General features: G+C 37.3%; 1 protein-coding gene across 4 annotated transcripts in view; it reads right to left on the bottom strand.

The window, feature by feature from the left end:
• LOC113096483 (centrosomal protein of 95 kDa) overlaps window positions 1-27,826 on the bottom strand; it is a 172,494-nt gene that overhangs the window by 122,558 nt on the left and 22,110 nt on the right. For all 4 annotated transcript variants that reach the window (XM_026261884.1, XM_026261885.1, XM_026261883.1 and 1 more), the window contains 3 exons: window positions 3,139-3,243; window positions 2,828-2,941; window positions 2,596-2,677 (listed from right to left, as the gene is read on the bottom strand). In XM_026261884.1, coding sequence (XP_026117669.1) covers window positions 2,596-2,677; window positions 2,828-2,941; window positions 3,139-3,243 — 301 coding nt within the window. The remainder of the gene's footprint in view (window positions 1-2,595; window positions 2,678-2,827; window positions 2,942-3,138; window positions 3,244-27,826) is intronic.

The following is a 27,826-nucleotide window of genomic DNA, read 5'->3' as shown; positions in this document are numbered from 1 at the left end:
CCATAGACCGCAAAACAATCAGCGGATGGCAGGCGGGTGCAGCTTTGAAATTTGCTCAAAAAACGTTGGCTCGGATGATGAGTTTTGTGACCGATCTCCTTAATAAATGGAGGTCTGAAATCTCTGCCCCTTTACCGATCAGAGCGCGCGCTGACACGGAGTTAAACCCCCCCCACCCCCCCCCAACGGTTATGTTATGAACAGTCACATTTGACTCACGTCATAACCGTCATCACCAATTCTGAAACCGGCACACCCCTAAATGAACTCAAATTATTTTTCAAACTTGATGTGCTGCTGTGGTAGGACAGGTTCTTGCAAACTGCCTTTGTCTTGTCCTCACTCAATTTAAAGAGCTCCCACACCCCTGAGGTCTTTGGCATTTTTGTCTTCTCTGACATTCACACATGGCCAATTCATAAGTATCTTTTCTACTACCAGACCGAATGGTTCTTTTTGCTTAACTGTTCAATTACGTACTGATCCAGACCAATCAGCAAGGATTTGGTTTCATTTAACACTGTGGTGCTTATAATGGAGCTCTTTGGAATGCAATACAAATTTGTCAGTCATTGCCTTGGTAACACAAGTGTAATATAAACAGCGATATGGACAATTATCAGATATTTCTGTATTTGAGACTCCTTTTTTATCTGATATTTACTTGTTCAATAACAGAAAAAAAGACAACTCTCTACGTGAAAAATAAAATAAACAGAAGTCGACAATGGGTATAATATCGATAAGCGCAAATGTTTTCTCTAACAGACCAAACTGTCTCAAGATTTTTTTCCTTTTTTATATTGAACGTAGCGTTTCTGTTTCCTTGGCTGTTTGGAGAAACTGGTAGCCAGGCAACAGAGTGGCGATGTCAAGCACACGCAGCACAGCTAAGCACAGCTGTCTAACTGTGCCTCGAATTCTGAGCTGAGAAAGGTTTGTAACCATGCTGCGCCATACCAGGCTCACATGGAAATACAACTGTAACTGTACCTGACAATCCTTAGAACCATTCGGCACGATAGTAAAAAAAAAAAATGGCTATATTCAAGCACGAATGAAGACCATTAACGTGGAGGATTGCCAGGTGCTTAAAAAAAAAAAATTTTTTAAAAATCAAATGCCAACCCACCGAACAAATACTCAAATTATTTAATTATTTAATATTCTGGTCCAGCCCTAATACATACTGCCGTTAACTGATTCCATTCAGCAACAAACACATGACAAATCAAATTGTTATCCTGAATGTGTGTAAACAAAGTGAAAGTACAGAAATGTTTGCATCAATATAGTGTGCATGCTTACTGTATGACTCTTGTCACTTCATCATCTTTACCTTGATTGCAAACCTCAGCCTTTAATCTCATTGTGTATGTGTGTGGTTGTGTGAGAGAGAGTGAGCAACTCTGCTAGGTAGTCCAGGCCTGCCAACCTTGGATTAAAAAATAAAATAAAAATTTGAGTACCATCAGCATGGTGCTGGGGAGGGGGTCATTTTGAGTAAAGTTTATCATAACGGTGTAGTTATTTTTTGCTATTTAGTTGTTTTTCTGCTATTCAAAAAATAAATAAATAAAAAAAAAACCTACAGTACACTTTAATTATAACTCCAGTAAACTTGGCTGGGTGATAGGAGCAAAAATTCATATCTCACTATTTTTGGCTGATTTTGTGGTATACAGTAGCCTTATACATCTCTGTATTTTGTAGTTGAATTAAGCAAATAAAGTGAATGTAAACATGTAGGCATATATTATGTGCAAAAACAAGTTAAAATCAAACTAATTAATTAATATTGCAATCTAAAAATAAAAAAACATTTTTAAAGAAGTTACTAAACTAAAAATGTCAAAAGGCTATATTGATTACCCCATTAAACTTTACAGTTAGTGCTATCATACAAATACACTTGCTTATAGGTTTAAAATTCTACATGTAACATTTATTGTCCAACTACAAATATTTCACCAAAATGTATACTTTGGTCAGAGTTATTCTGCTCCTTTATCATTGAGCTCTGTCTGTTGGGTGCGTATGCACCCTGTGACGCTCGTTCTAAATTAAGTCTGCTGGAGTTTAGCAGAGAATCGCTAAGCAAAAGTCCATGCACTTCTGGCAGCAAAATTGAAATATTTTCATTGGTTTTTAATATTTACAGATGGAGAATATACCTGTGAAATGTAAATTATGCATTAAGGAAAACAGCACCTTTCAAACACATTAAACAGTGCATCTTCTATCAGAGCTTTTAACGGGGCGAGCGCAATTTGTTTTGAACTGAAACTATAAACTATAGGCTTCTAGGAGAGAAATAAAACACAGAAATAATAATTTAATTGCAAACCAAACAAAAAGACACTATGATTAGTTTAACTCTTCATCTTTTTCTGTTGCTTATTTTGAATACTATGTGTGGACAGAGGCGTATCACTAGATATTTGTGTATTTTAGAGTGACAAATTGTACCATCGTACCACTGAGGTCAAAATGTGTAGCTGGTACGTAAAATGCACACAGGTTGGCAGGTCTGGAAAAGCAGTAAATGCAACTGTGAGAAAGTGAATCCCTCAATTATCTGGGTAAACCACTTACTGAATGGTTAAGGGCTGACACTGCATCTTGCCCGTGTCCTGATTTTGAGACTGATAAGCTGCATTGGTCTTTCCATTGAACCCTAAATGTGTGCATAAAGACAATTGGACTTTAGTTGGCAAAATAATGCATCGGCAGCATCTTATAAATTACAAACACCTAGTAATCTCAGTGGTTTTGTTCCGGTGATGAGCACTGACAAAGAAAAAACTGTTAGTGAGATATAAATCACCTTTAAGTTGAGGCTCCTCGTCACTCTGCTGATCTATGAGGTAGTCCAGCAGACCATCAAAAATCTCCAACAAGTTTCTGACAGATTCTTTTTCTCCTCTAACTATATTCTCACCTACAGATAGAATGCATGTTATACACGAAGCTACACAAAACAAAAGACAGGAAATGCCATGTGCACTGACTGCTCTCAACAGGCATATTTAAAATTATTATAGTTAAGTAGAAACTTTTTTGATAACATGGCATCCTCCAATAACAAGTGATTACAGCCCATGTGAAGAGAGATCGACACAATGAAACATGCCTAACCTGTGATGTGAGATAAACTAATCTGAAGGTAGTCTAAGGCCAACGAGTCAATTACAGATTGCATATTGTGGATGTCATCTTCCTGGCGCTCTGCAGCTACATAATCTGTGGAAGAAAAAGCCCAACAAATGAGATTCACAAATATAAACTGTTTATAGTCTCTCTCTTCAATTGTAATAACCAATCTAAGTCCACTGATTCTGACTGTGCAGCAGACCCAGTTTGGTAGATAACACACAATGGTTTTGTTCATATATTTTTATGCATGTTTTAAATTAAAATATTTTCCCAATTCCAAAAAAAAAAAAATACAAACCAAGAAAACGATGTATTGTTTATAATAATAGTAATTATTATTATTATTATTATTATTATTATTATTATTATTATTATCATAACATAATTTGTTTTAGTTTTATTACTATTAAAAAGTATATATAAAAAAAATGTCAGCATTCCAAACAATGCAACCAAGTAATTAATGTAAGATTTATTTTAATATTATATTAATGGTTTATTATGCAGTTTCCAATGCTTGCAATAACAGTATTAACATTATATAATATTTACACACCCTGTCATGACAGTTGTTGTTTTTTTTTCACATTTAATGTAATATTGAAACAATACTTCGTTGAAATAATACTTGGTTGAAACGCCTTTAGTTTTTAATGCAGCAGCCAAAGTATAGTAGCTTAGCAATCTTGATGTGTCAATTTTTTTCCCACTCTTCCTTGCAAAACAAATGGGAGGTAGGTCTCCTGTTTGGGATCAATTTTAAGTATAACGGTCAGATCAAAAAAAAAATAAAACTAGTGTGAAACAAAAAATAAAAACATCTTTAAATAAATACTAAAAAAAAGTTTTAGCCAGTGTTTTTTTTTTTTTTTTTTTTTGGTGCTCTGAGAAATTTCTGCTCATTTTCAGTTTCTCTGACAGCTTTTATTTGCATTTTTTATTTTTTGCGCCATATTTTTTTATGTAATGGCTTCCATCTGGCAACTTTACCCCATAGTACAGATATTATAGTGAAGAATAAACTATATTGTTGTAACATGCAGCAAGTGAGCAATACTTGGCAGACATGCCTAAAGCTTCTTTATTGTTGCCGTAAATCTATTGGCAAAGTGGCAAACATTTGTTTTTTTTGGTGCCCTATTGTCTCTATTTGTTGATGATGATCTTAACGGTATACCATGGAACATCTAATGATTTGCAGAAACTATTGTAATCTTCTTCATCTGATTGGTACCCCTTTACAAATGGAACCCAGCACATTTTTCGTAAGCTCTTTGCAACCTAGAAGTTTGTGTAGAAGTTGCTGTTTCATATAGAGCAGGACTTAGTAAGCAGGAAATGGCATGATATTTTAATAAATTTAAAGTTAATAGCAATATAATAATAGTGGCAAAGATCCATACGAGCCGGTTCCTTTGGCTCCTAGAATAATAATAAATTTTGTACCCATGTTACGACCAGCTTGTATCAAGCAGCAACAGTATCAAGCCGCAACACAAAAGAAGTTTCAAACAGAAACGTTTGAATCAAAAACAGGTTTTATTGAATTAAACATATCACAACCAATAATTATAAACATAAGTCTAGGGATAAGGGAAAACAAAATCTTCATGCTGCATGTGTAAAAAAAACATAAGGAGCCACTCATGAGGAGAGCTTCCCCAGAAAGTGCCGGTCCCAAATAAAGCACACCACTCTTATATACTCTAGCTAATTATCAATTAGCATGAGGAAAACCAATCAGGAGCTCTCACGACCTAGGCTGCTTGCACTTGAAAATCATTGTAGATCTACGGGTGCTCTGGTAATCGTAAAGCCCTAAATGAATCATAGAAGACAGATTTATGCAATCACCTGCAGGACAGTTAGCAGATTACACCTTTAACTTGATTCAAGTGCCATGTGATTATAATAAGGATTTGATTGTGCTTTATTGTACACTTTATGACTCGTTTTCTTTATTATTTATTATTATTTATAAATGAAATAATTAAAAAGGGCAGAATGTAGGAAATACTTCAAAGACTGGGGGAAAAATTAAGCCAATGATTTGCTGAAGTTAGGGGTGTGCACGGATAGTTGAACATTCGGATATTCGTTCTGCTCTAATTATTCGATACATAAAACTGATATTCAAATTTCGAAAAAAAAAAAAAAAAAAACAAGTTCACAATAAAACCTAATTGGTCACTTTCTGTGATTCTCCACGGCATTTTTGAAGATGTATGCAAGCAAAAAATAATTAATGAATGAATAAGGGGCTGTTCACATATCGCACCTAAAAACGCATGGTAAACGCTAGACGCACCGATTTCTCCTTCGTTTCAAAAATGCTCGGGCAGAAGCGCTCCTGCGGCGTCTGCCAATGACGCGCTCTCTCCATGAAGATGCAGAAATTTCAGCAAAGGATAAATGGATTTACAGCACAAAAAAGTAGCTCTGCTACTAAATTTATTTCAAAATGGCAATCCATATACAGCTATGATCAGCTGTTCCTTCATCTTGGCTGAGCTTTCAACGTTGTTACGGGAAAGGATGAAGCTGAATGTTTAGTTCTTGTCACATGACCTGCTGTGCGCTTGCGGCATTCAGAAAAGATTAGATGTTTTTAACTCTATACAGTGCGGACCGCGAGCGCATCACAACCGAGTTGCTTCCATTATGAGCACGCATACCGTGCACCTACCTTGGAAATAACGAAATTGAGTGCGCAAAAGACATGATATATCAATGGCCCCTAAGAACTGCGGTCTCTGACTGCATCTCTCAAGTGTAGCAGAAATGAGTCGAATCAGACAAATCAAAGAGTCTATCAGAGCTGTGTGCATTGAAACGAGAGCCGAACTCCTCAGGAAGTCATAAATCAGTTCTAGTGCCACAAGAACCAAGCAAGATAACCAACCAACCAACCAACTTGTTCACACAACAGCTTTCAACATTAACACCAATATAACAATTATTGACAATTTTAATTCGAAGAAGAGATTGTCAAATTTATTGTTCGTGATTGGAATGCAACGCTGGACATCACATGTGTACCCAGGAGATCAAGTTAAATACTTGCATTGACTTCCCCCCCCAGCCAGTGAAACCAGACTGAAATTCCTAAGGGGGAAGGGCTTTAAACCTTTGTCTTCACAGAAAAGTCCCTTTGCCAGAGAATGGCAAAGAAACTGCTTTTTATACATTATGTATGGACCAGAATGAACTCAAAAAGACTTGTAAATGAATCGTTCCATTGCTTAACTCCATATTCATTTATGTGTAATCCACACATTTGACTATCATGTATAATCACTTATTGTGTATGTCTTTTTATAACTATAGGATACATAGTCATGTCTAGTATTGACATAATCGAATTTTCTTGCTTGATATTGTCCTGACAATCATTTATTTGTAAAATATATCATAATCATGTTATAGGAATCATGTCCAAAATTAGACCCTGTGAGGCAAGAACCACATGCTTGGTAAGATAAACAAATGATTTATGATACCCAAGACTCAAGACCATATCTGATTGGTCAAGGCAACATTTGAGGGGTGGCCAACAAGGAAGTTTTAAATACTTTGGACCCCATGAAATTTTGCTTTTAGTTCTAGTCTAGCTGCTGCTATTAGCCATGTCGGCTTTTAGTCTGCTTTTAGTTCTAGCATTGCTTGTGCTATCAGTCATGCCTTGCTTTTAGTCTTCTTTTAGTCCCTAGCTGCTGCTATTAGCCATGTCGGCTTTTAGTCTGCTTTTAGTTCCAGCCTTGCTCGTGCTATCAGTCATGCCTGCTCTTAGCTTGTAGCTTTGCTACCTAGCTTTAGCTTGTAGCATCTAGCCATGCGGTTAGTCATCATGGTTCTTTGAGCGCGGTTCCAGCGTGCCTGCCTGCTGCTACTTATGCCACAATGAGAAGGAACACAACCTAGTCTCGTCAAACTTTATTTCTTTTCTTTTCCGTTTGAGAGTTTCGTGTTCTGAGTTAAGTTTTGTAACGTCGACCTCGTCTGCGCGTTTGAACTCCGACCAGCCACACAACTCCAGCTTCAGCCAACTCCCAAGCACGGGCTCCCCAAGACGTCACTTCAGCCAACTGAACTTCCAGCCAATCAGCGACACCGGGATACCCCTTTCAACTGGAGTCCCTTTCACAGCAAACGAAGGCAACGTATTCCCAGATATTTGTTGTGCTGGTGTATCTAATATAATTTTAACCCCATTGAGGAACTCAATGCGAGCGCTAACTACGTGATTGATGGTTGTTCATGTCTATGCAATTTAACGTATTGCTGTTAACTTGGGATTCCATATTTCCATTCTCTTAAACTCATCTTTCCCTAACTTTCGACCTTCCTGCAACTTGTGTGCATGTGTGTGTGCGTGCGTTTATATGTTAGATTAGTTTATATGTCTTAGATTTATCTAATAAAGCCTTATTCATATTGAAAAGAGAAGTATCTTGTGTTTTGTGCTTACAAGTTAATGTCTTAAACTGCCGATCTTGTTACTGCGCTAATTGATAGTGTTTTCACTATAGTTTGGATATTAGTATCCAGCGCAGATTTGATGTTAAACGGCTCGTTCACTGAACCGCAGGCGCGTCTCCGTGAACAGCCGTGAAACAGTGATTCTGTTCAAATTCCCTTTAAAATCTTAAATGATTCCCTTTGAGCTAAATTGACCTGTTTCCCTTACATTTATAATGGTGGAGAAAATGCGGGCAGTTTAATCTAAATTGTGAGCATAAACCAAGTTATTTAATCTTTGATTTTGCTAAAGGAATGAAAGCTGAGAAGCTTGCGAGACCGGAGTATGTGTGTGTGTGTTTGTGTGACGCGTGACGAAAGCAGCGCGCGCCCTCCCGCTTGAATGAAAGGAGCTAGAGGAGACTTTAACTCGAGTCCGTCTCCCCTTTGTTAACAGCAGTAAGTGAACTTAAAAGTAAACATCTGAGATCATACAATAAGGTAGAAATTGAGCGTGTTCCTCATTTGTGTAATGCCTTGTTTTATAGCTGATTTGATTTCACTGCGTGTTCCAGTGTCTCAAACGCTATCTCAGTCACCGTTTGCTGAACGGTATATATCGGTATATATACCGGATATAAATCGGTGAATAAAGAATAGTTTTGAGCGCGTTCCTCAATCTATTTATCAAAGCCCCCGTATTCATATTTCATATAGTTTGATTGCCAGTGCGTGTTCCACTGCCGAATCAAATTTGATATTCGACTCCCCTACGTTAACGTTAAACTTTAGAGAACAATGTTTGCCCATTTGTATCCGTTCACAAAGTGAACGCAATCTCGCGTAACACTGCGTGTGCCCGATAGTAATTTTAATGGGAGTGTTTTAAAAGCTTGATCAAGTAAATTTTAACTGTGTACCAACAGCGAAGGAAAACTTTTATGTTTGTGTCCAGAAAAACTGGCACGGAGAATCAAATTGCTGAGATTGATATAATAACTACAGCAGGAAGCTGCTATTTGAATTAAGATAAATTTAACTCTATACAAACTGAGAGTTTAAGTGCCACATCGCAAAACCAACTGAAAGGCGGTGTTGTTATTTGTACAGTGTTGAAATGAGCCGATATTTCATGTAACATGCTTAACTGTATTTGCAACAATGCAACGATTCATGTGCTAATCCACTAGAATGTGTTTTGGTTGCCATAGTGACGACCGTGACCCGGAAGCCTAACGTACTTCCGGAGCAACTCTGAACTGTGCACGCGCAGCGCACAAACTCTGCGGTGTCGCTAAGCTAACGAAACCATTGCATTTACATTGAAGTCTATACTAAAGCCACTAGCCTCAAAGGTTAGCCGTTAGCATTACCATCCAGTGGTAGAATAATGTGTGTTTGGGCAACGCTGACGTGATTTAACCATTATAAACATCTTAACTAACACTTGTTAGTCTCTTTCTTTTTATCGCTCTCTTTTCTCACTTGACCACTTATTTTCATTTTACTAGAAAGGGAAATACTGACTCACAATTATTAATTGTCAAATTGAAATTTAATTGAAACATTAAATTTATTTTGAATCATTTAAAATTTCCCTCTCAGATCATTTCATATGATCTTTTATTTCTAGTATTCTCTTTTGGGTCTAATTATTTTAGGAATGAATAAGCCTTGAACTTTGGAAGTTAAAGTAAACTTATTCTTCCTAATTTATTTATTACCCATCTGAATATATGCTATTCAGACCTTTACTTATTTGAATGCGTTTTACCCCTCTTCCTGTTTTGGTTATACACTTAACCACTATTGTTTTACGTATTGATTTCCTCTTTTTAATTTCATTTTTGCATATTTTGCCCATTTATTAATTTTTTTTTAATTTTCCTATTTCTTACCATTTCTTTTGTGTATCCTAGCCTGGGAACGACAAACCTGAGCCCTAAAAGGAGACATTGTTATCCCTCACTACGAGTTCAAATAAATTAGAAAGACAACTCTCTTTCACTTAAAGTTTATTTTGTTTGATTAGTTGTGCAGCAACTAACACAACGCTCTCCTTGTAGTTGAGGTAACCGCTACTGAGACTTACCATCTCCGTCCTCTCTCTCCTTTACTTTCCTCTTCTCTTTTTACATTTGTAGGACATGTAAGAACCATCAATCAATTCTAAGTGAAGTAAATACACAATCGTGCCAAAGACGACGAATCATCCTTATGAATTTGATTGTAATCATCCTCTCATTTGTTCTTCCTAAACTCCCTACATTTGGAAACGCAATCCAAGTTTTAGCATCTCATCCAACGTTGAGATCAATTTAATAGAGATACGTGTTGAACAACTGTCGCCTTCGCAGCCTCCCTGGTGAGCGATCCAACTGAAAGGTGTACGGTGTCAATCCTGTCAGACTAAGAAAAGAGATATCAGAATTATTATTGTATTCTTTTCTCCAAAGAAAGAAATATAATAATATTGTTTACGTTTTGATAACATTTAATTGGAAAAAATCATTTTCCTCATTTGAAAAACAGAAATTTTGCTTGTCATTTGAATTTGTTTTTCACCTCTGTCTCTCTTTTCCTCTTCCTCATTAGAGTGACAAAGTCTTCGCATCTCTAGTCTACTTAGACACCATGAGACCAACACAGTCATCACCACATTTCACTAGTGGTTCACAATCACTGATACAACACTTCGTTGTCCCACCACACATAGGCTTTTACTCCACACAGATCTGTGTCAGTCTCTCTTCTCCCCAGCGTGCCAACATGCCGCAGACTGCAGACCCCATTTCCCATGGGGAAGATGTGAACATTTGGCTGAGAGGCATAACAGACAGCCTCACTCCAAAGACATTTGAACTGTTATTATTTTTAATAATAATCCTAATCCTGAGAAGATTCCTGACACAAGATTCAAGCCAGAACAACAACCACGAGGAGCTAGTCAAGATCATGAGCTCACTAAGCTATGCCTTCACAACCCAGCTGAAACTGAGCGACAAGCACATCACCCACCTTCAAGAGGAGCTGACAGGTGCTCAACGTCGCATAGACAAGCTGGAAGTGAAAGTTCAAAATCAACTCAAAGCACCCAGCGAGAGGGAGCAGGATACAACAGAACAAGTTATGAAGCTCCTAGCAGCCCTGGCAGCAGCTCAGCTCGACCAGCAACATACAACAGCTGCTCAGAAAGACCTGGTAAACAGACTCCAGTATGCCGAACAGCTACTAGAGAAAGCCAAGCTAGACATCAGAAACAAGAACTCTGAAATCAGTGCTTTGAAAGACCACCTTGAAAGGTACAGAACTGAAATGGACAATCTGACCCAACAACTAGATGATACCAACGATGAGCTCTACATGGTCAGAAAAGAACTCCAAAATGCTTACAAGCACAAACAAGAGCCAAGGAAAGAGAAAACTCTCTTAGCCTCATCACTGCTGAGCAGAGCAGAGTCCCACGTCCAAGAACTGGCATATGACGAAAGGAGCGAAGGGCCACAACCCAAAACCTCACCTGCCTTCGCCACACAACCCTTTCCTGCCAACGAAAGAAAACCTCCCGTCCAAGGCCTTGAAGCTGCACACGGGATGACCATCAAAGACCTCAACAAGCTGTCTAAAAACATCAGCAGGTTCAACCCGAACTCCACAGAGAGCCCCGACATCCAAGCTTACCTGCGAGATATCGAATTCCATCTGGAAGTGAGACCTCATGTGACTGACAGAGACTGGTTATACCTCCTTAGAGCCACGTCCAGTTCCGAGGTACGAAACTTTCTAGATCGACAGCCCATTCAAACAAAGTCATACTACCAGCGACTTCGTGAGGTCCTGATTAAAGAGTTTACAGACCCAGAGTCTGAACAGGGACTGTTAACTGCCTTGGAAACCAAACAAGGTCGTCAAGAGACTCCACAAGCTTATTACAACCGACTCCGACAAGCCTACTTCGGTGCACACAACAGCCCTGACCTTGAAGAGGATGTGAACTTCAAAACCCTCTTCCTAAAGAATCTGCACCCTGGAGTCAGTCACCATCTAGGTGTCATGGCCTGTCCGAACTCCATGACCATCCAACAGTTGCGTGACCTAACACAGAAGGCCTATAACAAGCAGAAGTTGGCCTCAAAGAAAGGTAACAAAACATCCACACTCTTGAACTCTGTCAACAAAGACTCAAGCCTTGCACTGGACGACACCCAGTGGCATCACAACACCAGAGTCTTCCATCAAGAGCATAGAGAACGTGACGCCCATATCCACGACCGCTTTCAGCCCAACTGCTGGAAAAATTCATGGGACCAGCCACGCTTCTCAAGAAACCAAAAGGATAAGAACATCTGGAAACCTAACCAGATATCCAAAGGTAATCAGCTGACTCATCCAAGAGCAACTTGTGTGGGTAAGCGACAACAAAACCCACCTCAGCACCACTCAGACATGCACAGTGCTGAGTATGCACAAGAACATGACCGCTTACCATTAGAAGACACGGAACAAGTCATGGAACAACTAAGAGAGTTCCTTCAAGACAATTTACATGCATATGACCACAAAGTTGAGTCGTGCTCGCTGTGACCAGCGACAGAACGGAAGGCCGGTGATCATCTGGTCCACCACATCAGAGATGACAAGCACCTGTTCAACAACAACCCAGAACGAACAAGTCTTTCACGGCCAACTGTTGATGAAAAATCTGAGGTACTAAAGGACATCACCTCAGTCACTAACAAACTGTCAAATTAACTCCAAGTACCACATTCCCTGTCTGTGCAACAGCAACCACCAGAGAACAGAAGGTCAGAAAGTCTGCTACAGCCAGAAGGCATCACAAGAAGAATGCAACACAGGAGACAAGTTTTGCAACTCAGCTTCACACAGCCATGCCAAACTGCCTCCGACTGTCTGCCAAAGAACTTCCTGCCTTGCTGGACTGACCCCTCATTAGACCATGGACACGCCCTCATCCAAGCCACGGATGCAGAGAGCCAGTCTTCAGTGACATGCTAGAAAAAGGGGGAGACAACACAGACTTGAACAGATCTGACCACACATGCACTACACCAGTAACACACAACATTACCTACACCCAGAGGTAAACACATCTACTGATAACACAGTCAACAAACATATTCTTCCCACAGGTAGAATATCCAACTTTTAGCGTAACAAAGTTACACATACCCACCATGAAGAAACGTGCAGCCATCCTCACAATAGGTAGAACACCTGACACTAAGTTAAGGTTCACGACACACTAGCTGCACCTGACATCCTAGCTCAATAGTAGTTGTAACACATGCTAGGAAAACCCACAGCAGCCTTGTTTTGTTTTGTTCTTCTTTTACCTATCCTTCTCCTTCCCCTCTTTCCTGAGTAGGTGAAATGCCTAGACACCCTGCGAGGGTCGAAGGTCTGATATTAGGATTGACTCGCAACACCTAATATCCGCCAGCCACTCTAAACTGAATGGAAGCCAGAGAGCTCCATGCATGATGGGTCAATTCATTGAATTGAAAATGAAATTACTAGAAAACTAATGGTAAACATGTAAAGTAAGACAACCTAGAAGAACCAAACAAAGTTAACCACAAATTTGATTGATGAATCAAAACAAAAACAATTTCCAAGATGATCTAAACTATCCTCAATGTGCTAAACTACATTGACTAATTGAACTTAACCACGTGTACCTAAATAACCTGATGCCTGCACCAGTACAGTAACTGTCATGGAGGTGTTGTCTTGCTGTTTGCTGTGTTTGTCTGCTTCTTCTGCCTTTGTTTCTCCAGCGATCGACGATGTCTTCACCTAAACACCTCGCCGATCGAAAGGGGGATATATGTAGCAGAAATGAGTCGAATCAGACAAATCAAAGAGTCTATCAGAGCTGTGTGCATTGAAACGAGAGCCGAACTCCTCAGGAAGTCATAAATCAGTTCTAGTGCCACAAGAACCAAGCAAGATAACCAACCAACCAACTTGTTCACACAACAGCTTTCAACATTAACACCAATATAACAATTATTGACAATTTTAATTCGAAGAAGAGATTGTCAAATTTATTGTTCGTGATTGGAATGCAACGCTGGACATCACATGTGTACCCAGGAGATCAAGTTAAATACTTGCATTGACTTCCCCCCCCCCAGCCAGTGAAACCAGACTGAAATTCCTAAGGGGGAAGGGCTTTAAACCTTTGTCTTCACAGAAAAGTCCCTTTGCCAGAGAATGGCAAAGAAACTGCTTTTTATACATTATGTATGGACCAGAATGAACTCAAAAAGACTTGTAAATGAATCGTTCCATTGCTTAACTCCATATTCATTTATGTGTAACCCACACATTTGACTATCATGTATAATCACTTATTGTGTATGTCTTTTTATAACTATAGGATACATAGTCATGTCTAGTATTGACATAATCGAATTTTCTTGCTTGATATTGTCCTGACAATCATTTATTTGTAAAATATATCATAATCATGTTATAGGAATCATGTCCAAAATTAGACCCTGTGAGGCAAGAACCACATGCTTGGTAAGATAAACAAATGATTTATGATACCCAAGACTCAAGACCATATCTGATTGGTCAAGGCAACATTTGAGGGGTGGCCAACAAGGAAGTTTTAAATACTTTGGACCCCATGAAATTTTGCTTTTAGTTCTAGTCTAGCTGCTGCTATTAGCCATGTCGGCTTTTAGTCTGCTTTTAGTTCTAGCATTACTTGTGCTATCAGTCATGCCTTGCTTTTAGTCTGCTTTTAGTCCCTAGCTGCTGCTATTAGCCATGTCGGCTTTTAGTCTGCTTTTAGTTCCAGCCTTGCTCGTGCTATCAGTCATGCCTGCTCTTAGCTTGTAGCTTTGCTACCTAGCTTTAGCTTGTAGCATCTAGCCATGCGGTTAGTCATCATGGTTCTTTGAGCGCGGTTCCAGCGTGCCTGCCTGCTGCTACTTATGCCACAATGAGAAGGAACACAACCTAGTCTCGTCAAACTTTATTTCTTTTCTTTTCCGTTTGAGAGTTTCGTGTTCTGAGTTAAGTTTTGTAACGTCGACCTCGTCTGCGCGTTTGAACTCCGACCAGCCACACAACTCCAGCTTCAGCCAACGCCCAAGCATGGGCTCCCCAAGACGTCACTTCAGCCAACTGAACTTCCAGCCAATCAGCGACACCGGGATACCCCTTTCAACTGGAGTCCCTTTCACAGCAAACGAAGGCAACGTATTCCCAGATATTTGTTGTGCTGGTGTATCTAATATAATTTTAACCCCATTGAGGAACTCAATGCGAGCGCTAATTACGTGATTGATGGTTGTTCATGTCTATGCAATTTAACGTATTGCTGTTAACTTGGGATTCCATATTTCCATTCTCTTAAACTCATCTTTCCCTAACTTTCGACCTTCCTGCAACTTGTGTGCATGTGTGTGTGCGTGCGTTTATATGTTAGATTAGTTTATATGTCTTAGATTTATCTAATAAAGCCTTATTCATATTGAAAAGAGAAGTATCTTGTGTTTTGAGCGCAGATTTGATGTTAAACGGCTCGTTCACTGAACCGCAGGCGCGCCTCCGTGAACAGCCGTGAAACAGTGATTCTGTTCAAATTCCCTTTAAAATCTTAAATGATTCCCTTTGAGCTAAATTGACCTGTTTCCCTTACACAAGCAACGAATAAACACCGCTAACTTGAAGAATGCAATGAAAACTCCTCTTCCCGTGTCCGCACTAGACCCTCGGCACAAACATCTCAGGTTCCTCTATAAAAACATGAGAAAAAAAGTAAGAAAAAAAACTTTGAACATTATCAGAACATTTTCCTTGATGCGAGTGGTGCGGATGCACCTGCCGTCACCAACGATGAAGAGGATGCAATGCCCACTCGTCGGAAAAAGCTGAGCCAGTTCTTCAACGATGATTACAGAGAGTCCAGCCGAGACGAGTGGGAACAGTTCTTGCTGAAGCCATGTATTCCACCAGATGAAGATCCCATTCAGTGGTGAAACGAAAACACGAAGAGCTTCACCAAACTTATTCGCTTAGCACACAGTTAATTTTGAGTCCCGCCAACGTCTGTGCCGTCAGAGCTCGTTTTCTCCGCAGCTGGCCTTATTGTTAACAGACTAAGGAGCAGATTTTCCCCCGATCATGTTATATGCCCGTATTTCTTAACAAGAACATGTAAAACAATAGGGAAAAAAAGCAAAAAAAAGATTTGCTGACAGTTTAAGAGTTTAAAAGTTAAGTGTAGGCTACGTTCTACAATAGAATAATTGCTGAAGGTTGCTTTACGTTTTTTCTTTGTTCACTTTTTTTTTTTTTTTTGCTTTTAATCCGTTTTTGTTTGTTTGCATGCATTGTTAAAGGTTTTCAGCTACAAAACACGATGTGTAATGTTCAAGCTTGTTCAAAATGACGGAAACAATAAATGTTGCTGAAAAATAACGTCGGTCTCAAACTTAATTTAAATAAACAAATATTCGAATATTAATTTTTTTGTGAGCTCAAATATTTGAATGTGATATTTGCAGAAAACGCCCATCCCTAGCTGAAGTACACGAAAACCAGCTCTATTGGACTCGGAAATAACGTCTCTCTCTCTCTCTCTATAATGTATATAAATAAATACATTTAAATAAAAGTATGCATTTAACATGCAACATTTTCTACCTAACATAATATATAAATATATAAAGTATATTATATATTATTATGTAGACTATAATATTATACACTTTAATATAATATAATATCGTATTGTATTATAGTTATTATATCCAAGTTGTCTGTCCGGAACGCAGCATTAAGTTAACGTTAGGAATGGGCGTTTTCCGCAAATATCACATTTGAATATTTGAGCTCACAAAAAACTATTATTTGAATATTTGTTTATTTGAATTAAGTTTAATGAGACAGACGTTATTTTTCAGCAACATTTATTGGTTCCGTCATTTTTGTACAAGCTTACACACAATAAGCTTGAACATTACACATCGTGTTTTGTAGCTGAAAACCTATAACAATGCGTGCAAACAAACAAAAGTACAGATTTGAAGCAAAAAAAAAAAAGTGAACAAAGAAAAAACTTAAATCAGCCTTTAGCAATTAGGCTATTGTACAGAATGTAGCTTAATCTTAACTTTGAAACTTTGAAAAATCGTTTTTGCTTTTTTTTAAAAATGTTTTCCATGTTCTTGTTAAGAAACAAGGGCATGTAAACATGATCGGTGGAAAGTCGGCTCCTTAGTCTGTTAACAATAAGGCGCTCTGATGGGACAGACGTTCTCACCTACAGAGGAAAATGAGGGTCTAGAGTGGATGCGAGAAGAGGAGTTTTCACTGCATTCTCCAAGTTAGTGGTATTTATTCGTTGATTGAGAGATGCGGCAACAAAGTTCTTCAATTCGGGTAACTTTCTGTGATTCTCCATGGTATATTTGAAGTACTGCAGAAGGCCACAGTTCTTATTCATTCATTAATTATTTTTTGCTTGCATACATCTTCAAATATGCCGTGGAGAATCACAGAAAGTGACCAAATTAGGTTTTATTGTGGACTTTTTTTCTCTTTTTTTAAATGGCAAGCAAAAATATTGCGAAATTCGAATATCATTTTTATTTATCTAATAATTAGAGCAGAACGAATATTCGAATGTTCGACTATCCGTGCACACCCCTAGTTAACGCCAATAAGTGATTGACGAGTGTACTACAATTACGAGACATTCTATAAGGTGACATTTCATCACTTAAAAAAAGGGAAAGCGACTCCTTAAAGCACAGCTACGTGCGACTGCTTTACATGCATTGTTGCAAAACGCATGTGATACAATAACGAACGATCGTAAAATTATTTGTAGAAAACGCTCTTAAGCGCTAAGATCAATCATTATCAGGAAACCCGGCCCTGGACCAATAGAATCAGGAGACTCAGGGAAGTCACAGCCCATAACAAAATAGCCAGTTGTGGCTTAATGGTTAAAGAGTCGGACTTGTAACGAAAGTTGCATGTTCAAGTCTCGGTACCAGCATGAGTTGTTGGTAGGGCTGGGTGATATGAGGGTATATATCATTACTGCAGAATAGAGATTTTGCTCTATTGTGCATCCCGTGGTATGCAAATGAAGAGTTTTGTTTCAAAACATGATTAACACCATTTTGAAAAAAAAACAACAACTTGAGTTTCCATCAAAATCCGTTTTGTATCTGGTCGGTCAAGTTTTATTTTCACGCAAAATGTGATATTCGCCAAGTTATTAGGTCATGTTTTCTCCCTTTTTTTCCCCAAACCACGACCAACGCCACTCCCCTCAACCAATCACAGGGCAACATTCCACGCACTCTAGACAGTAAAGATGGCGCTCTGAATATGCCCTGCATCCTACAGTTGTTTTCCTAATCTACTTTGTGATCAACAAACAAGGCCTGCATATTTAATTGCATGTGATTGTCACACGCATCTCGTAAAACTGGTTCTGTGATTAATAGTACCAGTAAGTCACCATCATGTGCTTTCAGATGGAAATTATTAGGGGTGGTTAATTCATCTGATTTCCCGATTCGATTACGATTATTGAAGTCCCGATTAGATTATAGTCGATTTTCGATTATTAACGATTCTCGATTAGCGATTTTTGATTTTCCATTTCACAACAGTAAACGAAAATACACTACAAAGTGATTGCAGTTTTTAAAAAAAGTCAGCTACTGAATTACTTAACTCTTTTATTGAGTAACAACTCAAAGCACTTTCTGTGTCACGTAGTTTTAACTTCAGAATTTTTTTTTTATGTAGCTTATGTTCTGTAGAACACAGAAATGAATACATCACTATTCCACCTTGTTGGAGTATCTGTCTTAAGTTTGTGTTTAAACAGTTCTGGTAAAATTAAAAAAGAAGAAGAAAAGCTAATTACTAGTAGCCTATATAAGAAATTATATTTTTAAATAGCCTACTGGTAATTTAGAAACTAATAAAAAGCTTGCTATGAATGCAACCGTTAAAACAGATTCACTTCTATTACAAAGGTAAATATTTTATTTTTTAAATTAATTTTAAGCCTTTTGCTTACCGAGTAGGGCCTGCTTTTGTTACAGCACATGACTGGCTGTGGTGCTGCGGTGGAAGAAGGCGGTGATCCATCTTACTTGACCCAACAGTCAGGCTACAGCGGGCAACTTCAGCGCTCGTTGGCAGGCGAGGTTTAGGGTGTGAACGTAACAACGAACATGTAGAAAGTTGCCAAGCTCTGCAGCCACGTTCATATTTGAAGCGTTGTCGGTGACTAGAACCAGGTCGTGTGTCTCTATCCCCCCACTCGTCCGCCACAGCTTTGAGAAACTCGCAAATATTAGCGCCCATGTGGCTATCATCCATAGCTCTCGTCTGAAGCACGTATGAAATTAGCTTCCACTTCCCACTGATTTTCTTAGCTTTCTTGAGCCCGGGGGCAATTTTGTCGTATCGGAGAGTGCGCTGATTTGGTGGGATGACGGGCTTCAGGCGGTCGTCTTTAACCCACCCTGCCTCTTCTGGATGAAAACGGGAAATGTGGGCCCTCAAGTTGCTCGTTTGGCAGCAGTACTTAACGTTTAGTGTGCCAATATCGACAGACGGCATGCGTTTTATCAACAAGAATCCACACGCTTGCTTTGAGCCCAGATGGAGCTGGGTGGATTGGTTGGTTGCTCGTTCCTGGTTTTTCCATTTTACACACCTGCTCTGGATGCCGTTACACGCGCTTGCTAACTGGAACTGGGTGCGTTCGTGACGTTCAACTCTCGGTATAACATTTTTTACAAAATAAAATGATGCAAAAAAAAAAGTTTTTATAAAGATTCATACTCGTCCATAACATACTCGCGATTAATCAATAATCTATTTTTTTCCACCACCCCTAGAAATTATTCAGATGCATTTAATAGAGCTGTACTGATCACTGACAAGCTACACTATATTGCATACATTAGATGAATAACATTACAATATGAAATATGAATGCAATATTACATAGCTTGTCAGTGTTAGTGTTTTTATAAATGTAATTTATGTTTTTGTTAATGCAGCATATAGCACTAGTCAACTAAATGAATGTAACATGGCAAAGATGAATGCACTGTTTGGAAGTTGAATGTAAGGGAAATATCATTTTGGAATTTCTGTGGTCTAATGTGAATGTGGTCTAAAGTTATCAAACAAGCGCATCAAAACACATTTTCGCAAATAGACATCAGTTTTGCCTCGCTGATGTGTTACATTTGACTGCTTCAGTCACGGAAAATGAAAGAAAAACACTATAGTTTAAATATTTCATATATTTAATATTTAATACTCACAGAAGAAATTTTGGTATTTATGAAGTCATGTGCATTTCTTAGAACGAGAAAGAGAAAGAGTCTGTGCTTATATTTTCTCTAATCTACATGGTAAACCATATTTTAGATTGGACACATTTAAAAGGTGTGCAGTATTATTTATATTATATTAATTAGGCTATGCGTTATATTATTCGAAATAAATTGTGGTTTACTTTGCATCCGAGCATTAAAAGTGGTAGCCTATTTTAGGGGGGTAGGCTACATGGATTAATATGCAAAATGTCAATATTTTAATATATTATGGCTATATTTTAATTTATATTTTATATATAAATATATTTTTTCCTTTAATAAACCAACATGTATTTTTGTTATTCGTTACCTGCCCTTTGACATAACCTATTGGGGAAAAGACATTTGTCTGTAAACGGATTAATAAATTGTTGCATGTTTAAATGTGAAGCAGTGTATAATTTCGTTCCCATTATTTAGGCCTAATTTGCATAAAACAAGAAACGAATAAAATTAAACCGGCACGATTAAATCTTTGAAACTCTAAAGAATTAATAAAACGTCCTCACAATTAAACGTTCTCATTATAATCAACAACATTCACACGATGTAAAAAAAAGCTTTAGTAATTGATAACTAAAGTAATTTTAAAGGGAACCTTCTTTACTTGCTTTTAAAGTAGGGTAATATCATATAGCCTAAAAAAAATATGATTTATGATTTAAACCGATTTTTAAATCAATATTCAAATGACGAAGGAATTTTACAAAACAAGTTTTAATATAGTTCTTTATCATTCATATAGCAGTCAAATTTATAACTGCAACAAGATGATTAATTTAATACTAGCCCATCATGCATTTAACCATCCACTCAGCTTTAAGAGCTGTTCAGATTAAAACTGGCAGCTCAGCAGTGAGTCAGTGTCATGGACTGAGGACCTGTTAATATTTTTTCTAGTTTATATTTCCATCTCGTTATACCGCTGGTTTCGATTTTTTTTTTTCTTATAGAACTTATTTGTAAATAGAGCAGTCACTGTCTGTGTCTACACCGGATGCCAGAGTTGTCATCTGTGTCCCACAGCAAAAAGTGTCTCTAAACTTGATGACATCACACTATAGTGTCAAATCATCTTAACGCAGTGTCAGAACATTTCATCATAAACAGAACGAGCATCAGTTCACTGATGGGGATTGTGTCCAGTGTATCTTTGTTCTGTTGTATTTTGTTCGATCGTTCCACTCCAGTGTAGACCTGGCATGCGTTTTTTATTGTTTTTTTTTTTTTTTTTTTTTTTTTTTTTTTACAGCCCTGCTTGTTTTAACGTTTTTATTAAATATCTGTATTGACTGCATGGTCATATTATCGAATTATTTACTGCCATGCGACCTACAAAAGTAAAGCTTGGCGAGTCGATGAACGAGCATTGCTGCAGGTTGATTTTTGGCGGATGTTCGTTTCGTCAGGTTAAACATCTCTCTCACTCGCAGCAGAGTCTGTGAGCAGCAACAACTTCCCCTCAGCGCGAACTGATACCAGAAACACGATCCGCCTTCACCCAGTGAATAAAGTATTTCAGTTTGAAATGTTATGTTCATAACAAAGCATATAAAATAATAATAATAATCTAAAAAAAATAACAGGAGAGTTTCAAAGTGGCTTAAGCTATGTTTAAACTTTTTCCCTATATCACATGCCAAACTAATAACATTGTAAGCATTACCTACATCTTTAATTGCTGCTTACTGCTGTGAAAATTTTGTTTGTGATGAAAATAACATCTTTGTCAGTTATTTTATCTAAACAGATCGATTAACTTCTTCAAGATTTCAAAATCAGATAGCATGCTGATAATGTAGCACTGTAAGCAGTGTTGTGCCTGAATGCGTTCATTGAAGGATAGTTCATGAACTCGTTCATATTTTGGGCGAACGTGAACGGAACGTGCTGTATTAATGCCTGATGAACGTTACTGTCAACTCGTTCATTCTGGTGTCTGTGAACGACATGCTCTCTCAGGTTAACTTCGTTCAATAGGGTGACAGATTTCTATAGAGCCTTCCAGGCGAAAAAACGGCTAAAACACACCGTAAACGGGTCTTAATATGTAGCGGAAAAACACCCAATCTGGCAACACCAGCCACCAGTGTCGCACCACCGTCCGCCGCATGCGTGACGCATCATCAAAAAAAAAAAAAGGCATCGAGGCGACAGCAGCATGTAGCAAGAAGGCGTATGATCATTTAAAAGAATTTTATGATGTTTATGACAAGGTCGGTGAGAATAGGAGACAAAGCATTAAAGCAACAAGGGGGAAATGCTGTCCCCTCAATGCTAATGTAAACCCTGGTTGGATAAGGATTCAAAATTGGATATGAAGATGAAATCTGACGCATAGCTTCATTGTTAAAACTGATAAAATAATTGCTGTCTGTGATTCTATATGGGCTGTTGAAATAATTTTGAAAAATAATAGCTCGCAGCAACATATGGAATAAAAGAACTATGAACTAGTTCATTTTTGGAACTGTGTGAACTTAGTTCAAAATTTTGTAGTTTGAACTATGAACTGAACTAGTTCATTTTAAAATTTGTGAATTGAACTTTGAACTAGTTCATGTAGAAAGTGAACTTTCCCAACACTGACTGTAAGATTACATTTGTTTGAACGCATTATTGCGAAAGCAATTGAGTGTGAATCTGTTTAAATCATGCTTTAACCCGAAAATAATCAGTAAAAGAAACAGACTAACTCTTAACATCCCGCTCGACTCTTGCAGTCAACCTTCTGATCAAGCTAAATATGTTGGCTGTTGGCATGAATTTTACTCGTGATAAGAAGCTCATATTCAAGTGTTTGTGCAAAAATTATTAATGTGCATTAATGACCGGGAGGCGCCGTCTCATCACTTTAATTTTTCATGATAATGAATGTATAATTTTCTAATTAACATAATATCGTGGTGTCTCACATAGGTAGGCTACTTTAAAAATATATCTACAGAAAGCTTGAAATGTTTTTAAATGAAAAGGAATAGTGTAATGTGTGAATGTTGCATTTCTCTCGTCGGAGAGAGCCAGCACTGTGAATATAACCAAAACAACAGTCCTATATAAACCGGTTCAGCAAGTGAAAGCCTCATAAGACACTTGTCCATATGAAAGAGCTATTCACACCTTTATCTCGACCCCACAAGCCATGAATAACTATACAAAACCCAACCCCCTCCAGTTGAACAGAATTCGGTCTGTGTTTTGGCTCTGAGGAACGGTGTGTTACTGGGCTGAAACATGCCTGTACTACACTTCATAATTTTCTTGCAGCCCATATTATTATTTTCACAAGACCATAATGATAATAACAAATCATCAATTAATAATTATTCATTATTTCACGAAAATCATTGTTATTTGTGATCTTGGATGTTTGCGGGAGGCTTTAAGACCAAGCGGAGTCCTCTGTTCCCGCCTCACAGCGTGCCGGTCTCCGAGGCTTCACTGTCTGTGGTTTGACTTTACTGAATCAGATTGAGGCGAACTTATTGATCATGAGCCCAACATTTAGCAAGGCAGGAGAAGTCTAACGGAAGGAAGACGTATATCATTGAGCTAATGCTGTTAAAGAGAGAGAGAAGTCTAGGACTATTCTTAAACTTGGAGCTCATTATATTGAAGTATATATCCAAACACCAGAAACGTTAGGCATTTAATAATGAAATGTTATGAAAATTATGCATTTTATTTATTCACATGCTGTATGGTTGAAATAATATTTTAGTTCACAACTTTAAGTTCCGTTGTTTAAAAAAATGCTTTATTGGCTAATGTTTCATAAACCTTCAGTTGTTATGCTCTAAAATCCATGCCATTATTAATTTCACAGTACTTTTACCACCTAAATGACTAATCTTTAAAGTCACAATTCTATAATGGTCAAAATTACTCAGGCCAATGGTATATTTTAAATGACATTATTTTATTATTATTATTATTTGAATAATTGTAGCTTACATAAATAGGTAAAGCAAAACAAATATTCGGATTGTCCCTTATTTTTTCCCGTTTTCCTAAAGAATAAACACGTATTTTTTTACAAGAATAAACATGATAACATATTAATAAATAAAAATAATTTAAGCAATTAAAACCTTTTTTTAAGCTTGAGTTTAAATACTATTAAACTAACTTTAAATTGTCAAGGAGTTTATAAGTAAACTTGTGTTAACAATAGAATTAGAACAATATAATTTGATTTTTTTAAATGAACAATTCCTGTATAAAATGGGACAGCAACCTTTATATCAGTGGTTCTCAACCTTTTTTCACACATACACACACACATACATATATATACACACATTTACATATACATATATATACATACATATATATACATATATATATACATACATATATTTATTAGTGGTGGGCCGTTATCGCCGTTAACGTGCTGCGTTAACGCGAGACTCTTATTGTGCGATAAAAAAAATATCGCCGTTAATCTATTCTCAAAGTTGGGTTGGGAGCTGGGTCTATACTAAGCGAGCTATGATGACTTTCACCTTGATATTTTATATAACTGACTGGCTGAGGCCAGCCTAAAAAGATGCTCAGGACAGTTGACGGGCCACTGCTGCGCATCGTCACGAAAGCTTATCTTTCTCACGTGTTGTTAAGCCATACCGCTTGTCGATTTAAACATTAAAGCATCCAAAAACTAGACGCGGAAAAGCTGAACAGAGTAGCGCGTGCCGTTAGGTGCGCACGAGAGAGAGAGAGCCGCGTATCACGGACAGCGACACTGAACCGAGCTCTCTTCTGCGAAGTTCACCTCGAAGTTCCTCCTGCACCCGAACGAACAAATGCAAATTGGAGTTTGAAAAAACAAAAAGATGTGAAAGAGTCCAATTCAACACCACGGTGTTCTGGTGTTCAGGGCTCGCGCAGAGAAAGGCGTCTCAAAACACTTGAACATCGAATTTGCTTATTTTTGCTCTTGTGCCGACAAATACATACAAAATATGTCAAAATATCCACCTTGGAAATTATGCTCGAAAAACTGTCAGTTATTTCTTAAGTGAAAGTAAACAGTTGAGGAAAAAAATGGGATGTGTATTATATTGGATGCGTTCATGGTCTCAAAGTGACCGCGCCTAATTTAGCTACTGGCTGCTGTAATGTTAATCCAAGAAAATGAAAATGAAAATCACTCACTGCTCTTGACTGAATTTCTTTGTAGTTTTAACAGTCGAACTATAAATTATTCAGAAACCAGATATCATTTTTGATATATATATAGCAAAACTGCAATAATGTGAGAAATGTTGAGGTGTCTGAATAAATGTAGGTTTGATTGTATATTTCATTTTTACACTGAAGACTATCCAGTGCTATTATTGGTTTCTGTACCTTGACACATACAAACTTGAAAAAAAAACAACAAAAAAAAAACGTAAGGTTGTTTGCACCTTGTGCCATGTGGAATTAGTTTACAGCTTTTTCAAGCACTTTGTGATACATTTTGGAAACAGGAGATGAGCCCCTTTTCTAATGCACCACCTAGCTTGATAAACCCCTTCTCAAAGACTTACTGTTTGTCAATTTTATTTGGGTAACACACATATTCTGAATGCCTTCGGCAGAATTCGAATGAGCCATTTTAATCTAGATTAATTTCAAGATCACAGTGAGATTAATCTAGATTAAAAAAAAATAATCTATGCCCACCTCTACTATATATATATATATTATTTTTTTTATTTTTATTTTTTTCAGTTTAATTGATTTTTATTTCAAAAATTTAGTTATTTAAGTTTAAATAACAGTGGATAAGATGCATGCCATTGGTCGGAGAGACCTGGGTTCGAATCCACTGGTTGACACCAATGTGTCCCTGAGCAAGACACTTAACCTCTAGTTGCTCCAGAGGTGTGCGACCTCTGACATATTTAGCAATTGTAAGTTGCTTTGGATAAAGGCGTCAGCTAAATGAATAAATGTAAATGTAAATGTAATGTAAATCCACTTATTATTAGTGTGACATTTTAGCATGCAAAAGAAGGGGAAAACTTCAAGATGTTGACCCTAAATATCGGCAGCACATATTGGCCATCGGCCATCAGCTATAGAAAACCCCATATTGGTCGATCTCTAGCTCTGACAGTCACTTCATGAGCATTTGACCATTTGATTCGAGTAAAACTAGCGTCACATCACATACACAGAACTGTAAAGGTACGTCAACCCGTCAAAATAAAAGTCTTGTTTATTTTAAAAACAAGTGTTTGCCAGATATGTATCACTATTGTTCAGCAGAATGTACATAGCCTACTACAAAAAAAAAAAAAAAAAATTTAAGGTTTAATCACACAACATTTCTTCCATGTTTTATTTTTAATAGTAAATCCCCTTTGTTTACCAAAAAGTTAAGTTTGCTTAATTTTCAGTAATTAAAAGATATATTAAATAAATGTTTTGTGTTTAATGTTTAATGTGCATCTCAGGAAAATGCTTTATTTAAAACCCCAACTGAATGGCACTTAAATGCACTTAATTCATCTGTCAACTTTTTCATTGTTCACAGTACAAGTACAAACAGAGAAACAATGGATAATAATTAAATGTTTATTTTTGTTGTATGCATTGCATTCTATGCATTAAAAGAAATATTTTTTTTTTTTTCTAAAAAAGGAAACTTAGTTGTTCATTTTAAGAGACCCAGGAGTCTTATTTTCTCTTGCATAATTAGTATTGCACTTAAATTAAGCAAAAATGCATTTTATCCAATTACTCGATTAATCGATGGAATTTTTGGTAGAATACTCGATTACTAAAATATTCGATAGCTACAGCCCTAATAGCAATATTAACGACAAGCCAAAAATCTATTAATTTAGGCTAAAACAAAACTAAAACCAATATTGGGTCTCTCATTCGATACAAAATCAAATGTTTCCGTATTCCCAATGCATGAATGCCAAATTATTATGACGTAGGCTAATAATTTAAATGTTATGTTTTGCATAGGCCTAACATCACGGCTGTATGGTGATAACACTTAATGGAACAGATTTAAATATTTAAACTGAGCAGTGTGTGTGTGTGTGTTTTCTTCATGTCTGACTCCACTGTATTTTATTATGATAGGCTGCAATAGGCTGCAATATCAACTGTGAGAGTGCATGCTGCACCACTGCAATCACTTGATTTTTTTCTTTTAGTCAAAGATAATCCGAATTATAAAAGGTTTGCCTTTATTTGTGTACATTCACAATAAAAACAAAATCTCTCTGCTCTTGTAAAATAAGCCTAAAGAAAATAGGATGCCACTTTCTGCTGCCTGGGTTCATTTTTTTATTTTATTTTTTTTTTCAATTCTAATTTAAAATAATCTTGTTGGTTAACGGTTAATAATCAGTCAGTTATGAAAAATAAATAACAAAATTAACATCCCTAGTTACATCAGTAATGTCATGGTGCACAAAATATAGAATAATAGTTACTGTATAATAAGTAACGCTGTTTATGCGTCCGAAAGTAGGACTCCAAATTTCATAAGAATTATTTTGAGGTAAATATAGCAAAGAAAAACTGTTTAGCTTCCGGAAAATTCTCGTCCGTTTTCATCTGGGCCTATTTCAGGAATGGGCCTAATGCTGCTGCATCAATAGCACCCACCTTAATCCGGCCCTGCTCATAATCAATACAACTCCATTCACTTTACTTAAGTTTTCACCATAATTATTCTGCTTAAATATTTTAAATATAGGCTATAGCTTACTTTGGAATTATGAACTGAATTCACAAATTCCGTAGATGACAATCTGTATACATTCTGTATAACCATAAACAGGAGTATGATGAGT

The sequence above is a fragment of the Carassius auratus genome, unplaced genomic scaffold, assembly GCF_003368295.1.
Source record: "Carassius auratus strain Wakin unplaced genomic scaffold, ASM336829v1 scaf_tig00215944, whole genome shotgun sequence".
Classification (NCBI taxonomy): Eukaryota; Metazoa; Chordata; class Actinopteri; order Cypriniformes; family Cyprinidae; genus Carassius; species Carassius auratus.
This window is presented reverse-complemented; position numbering and strand designations above follow the sequence as displayed.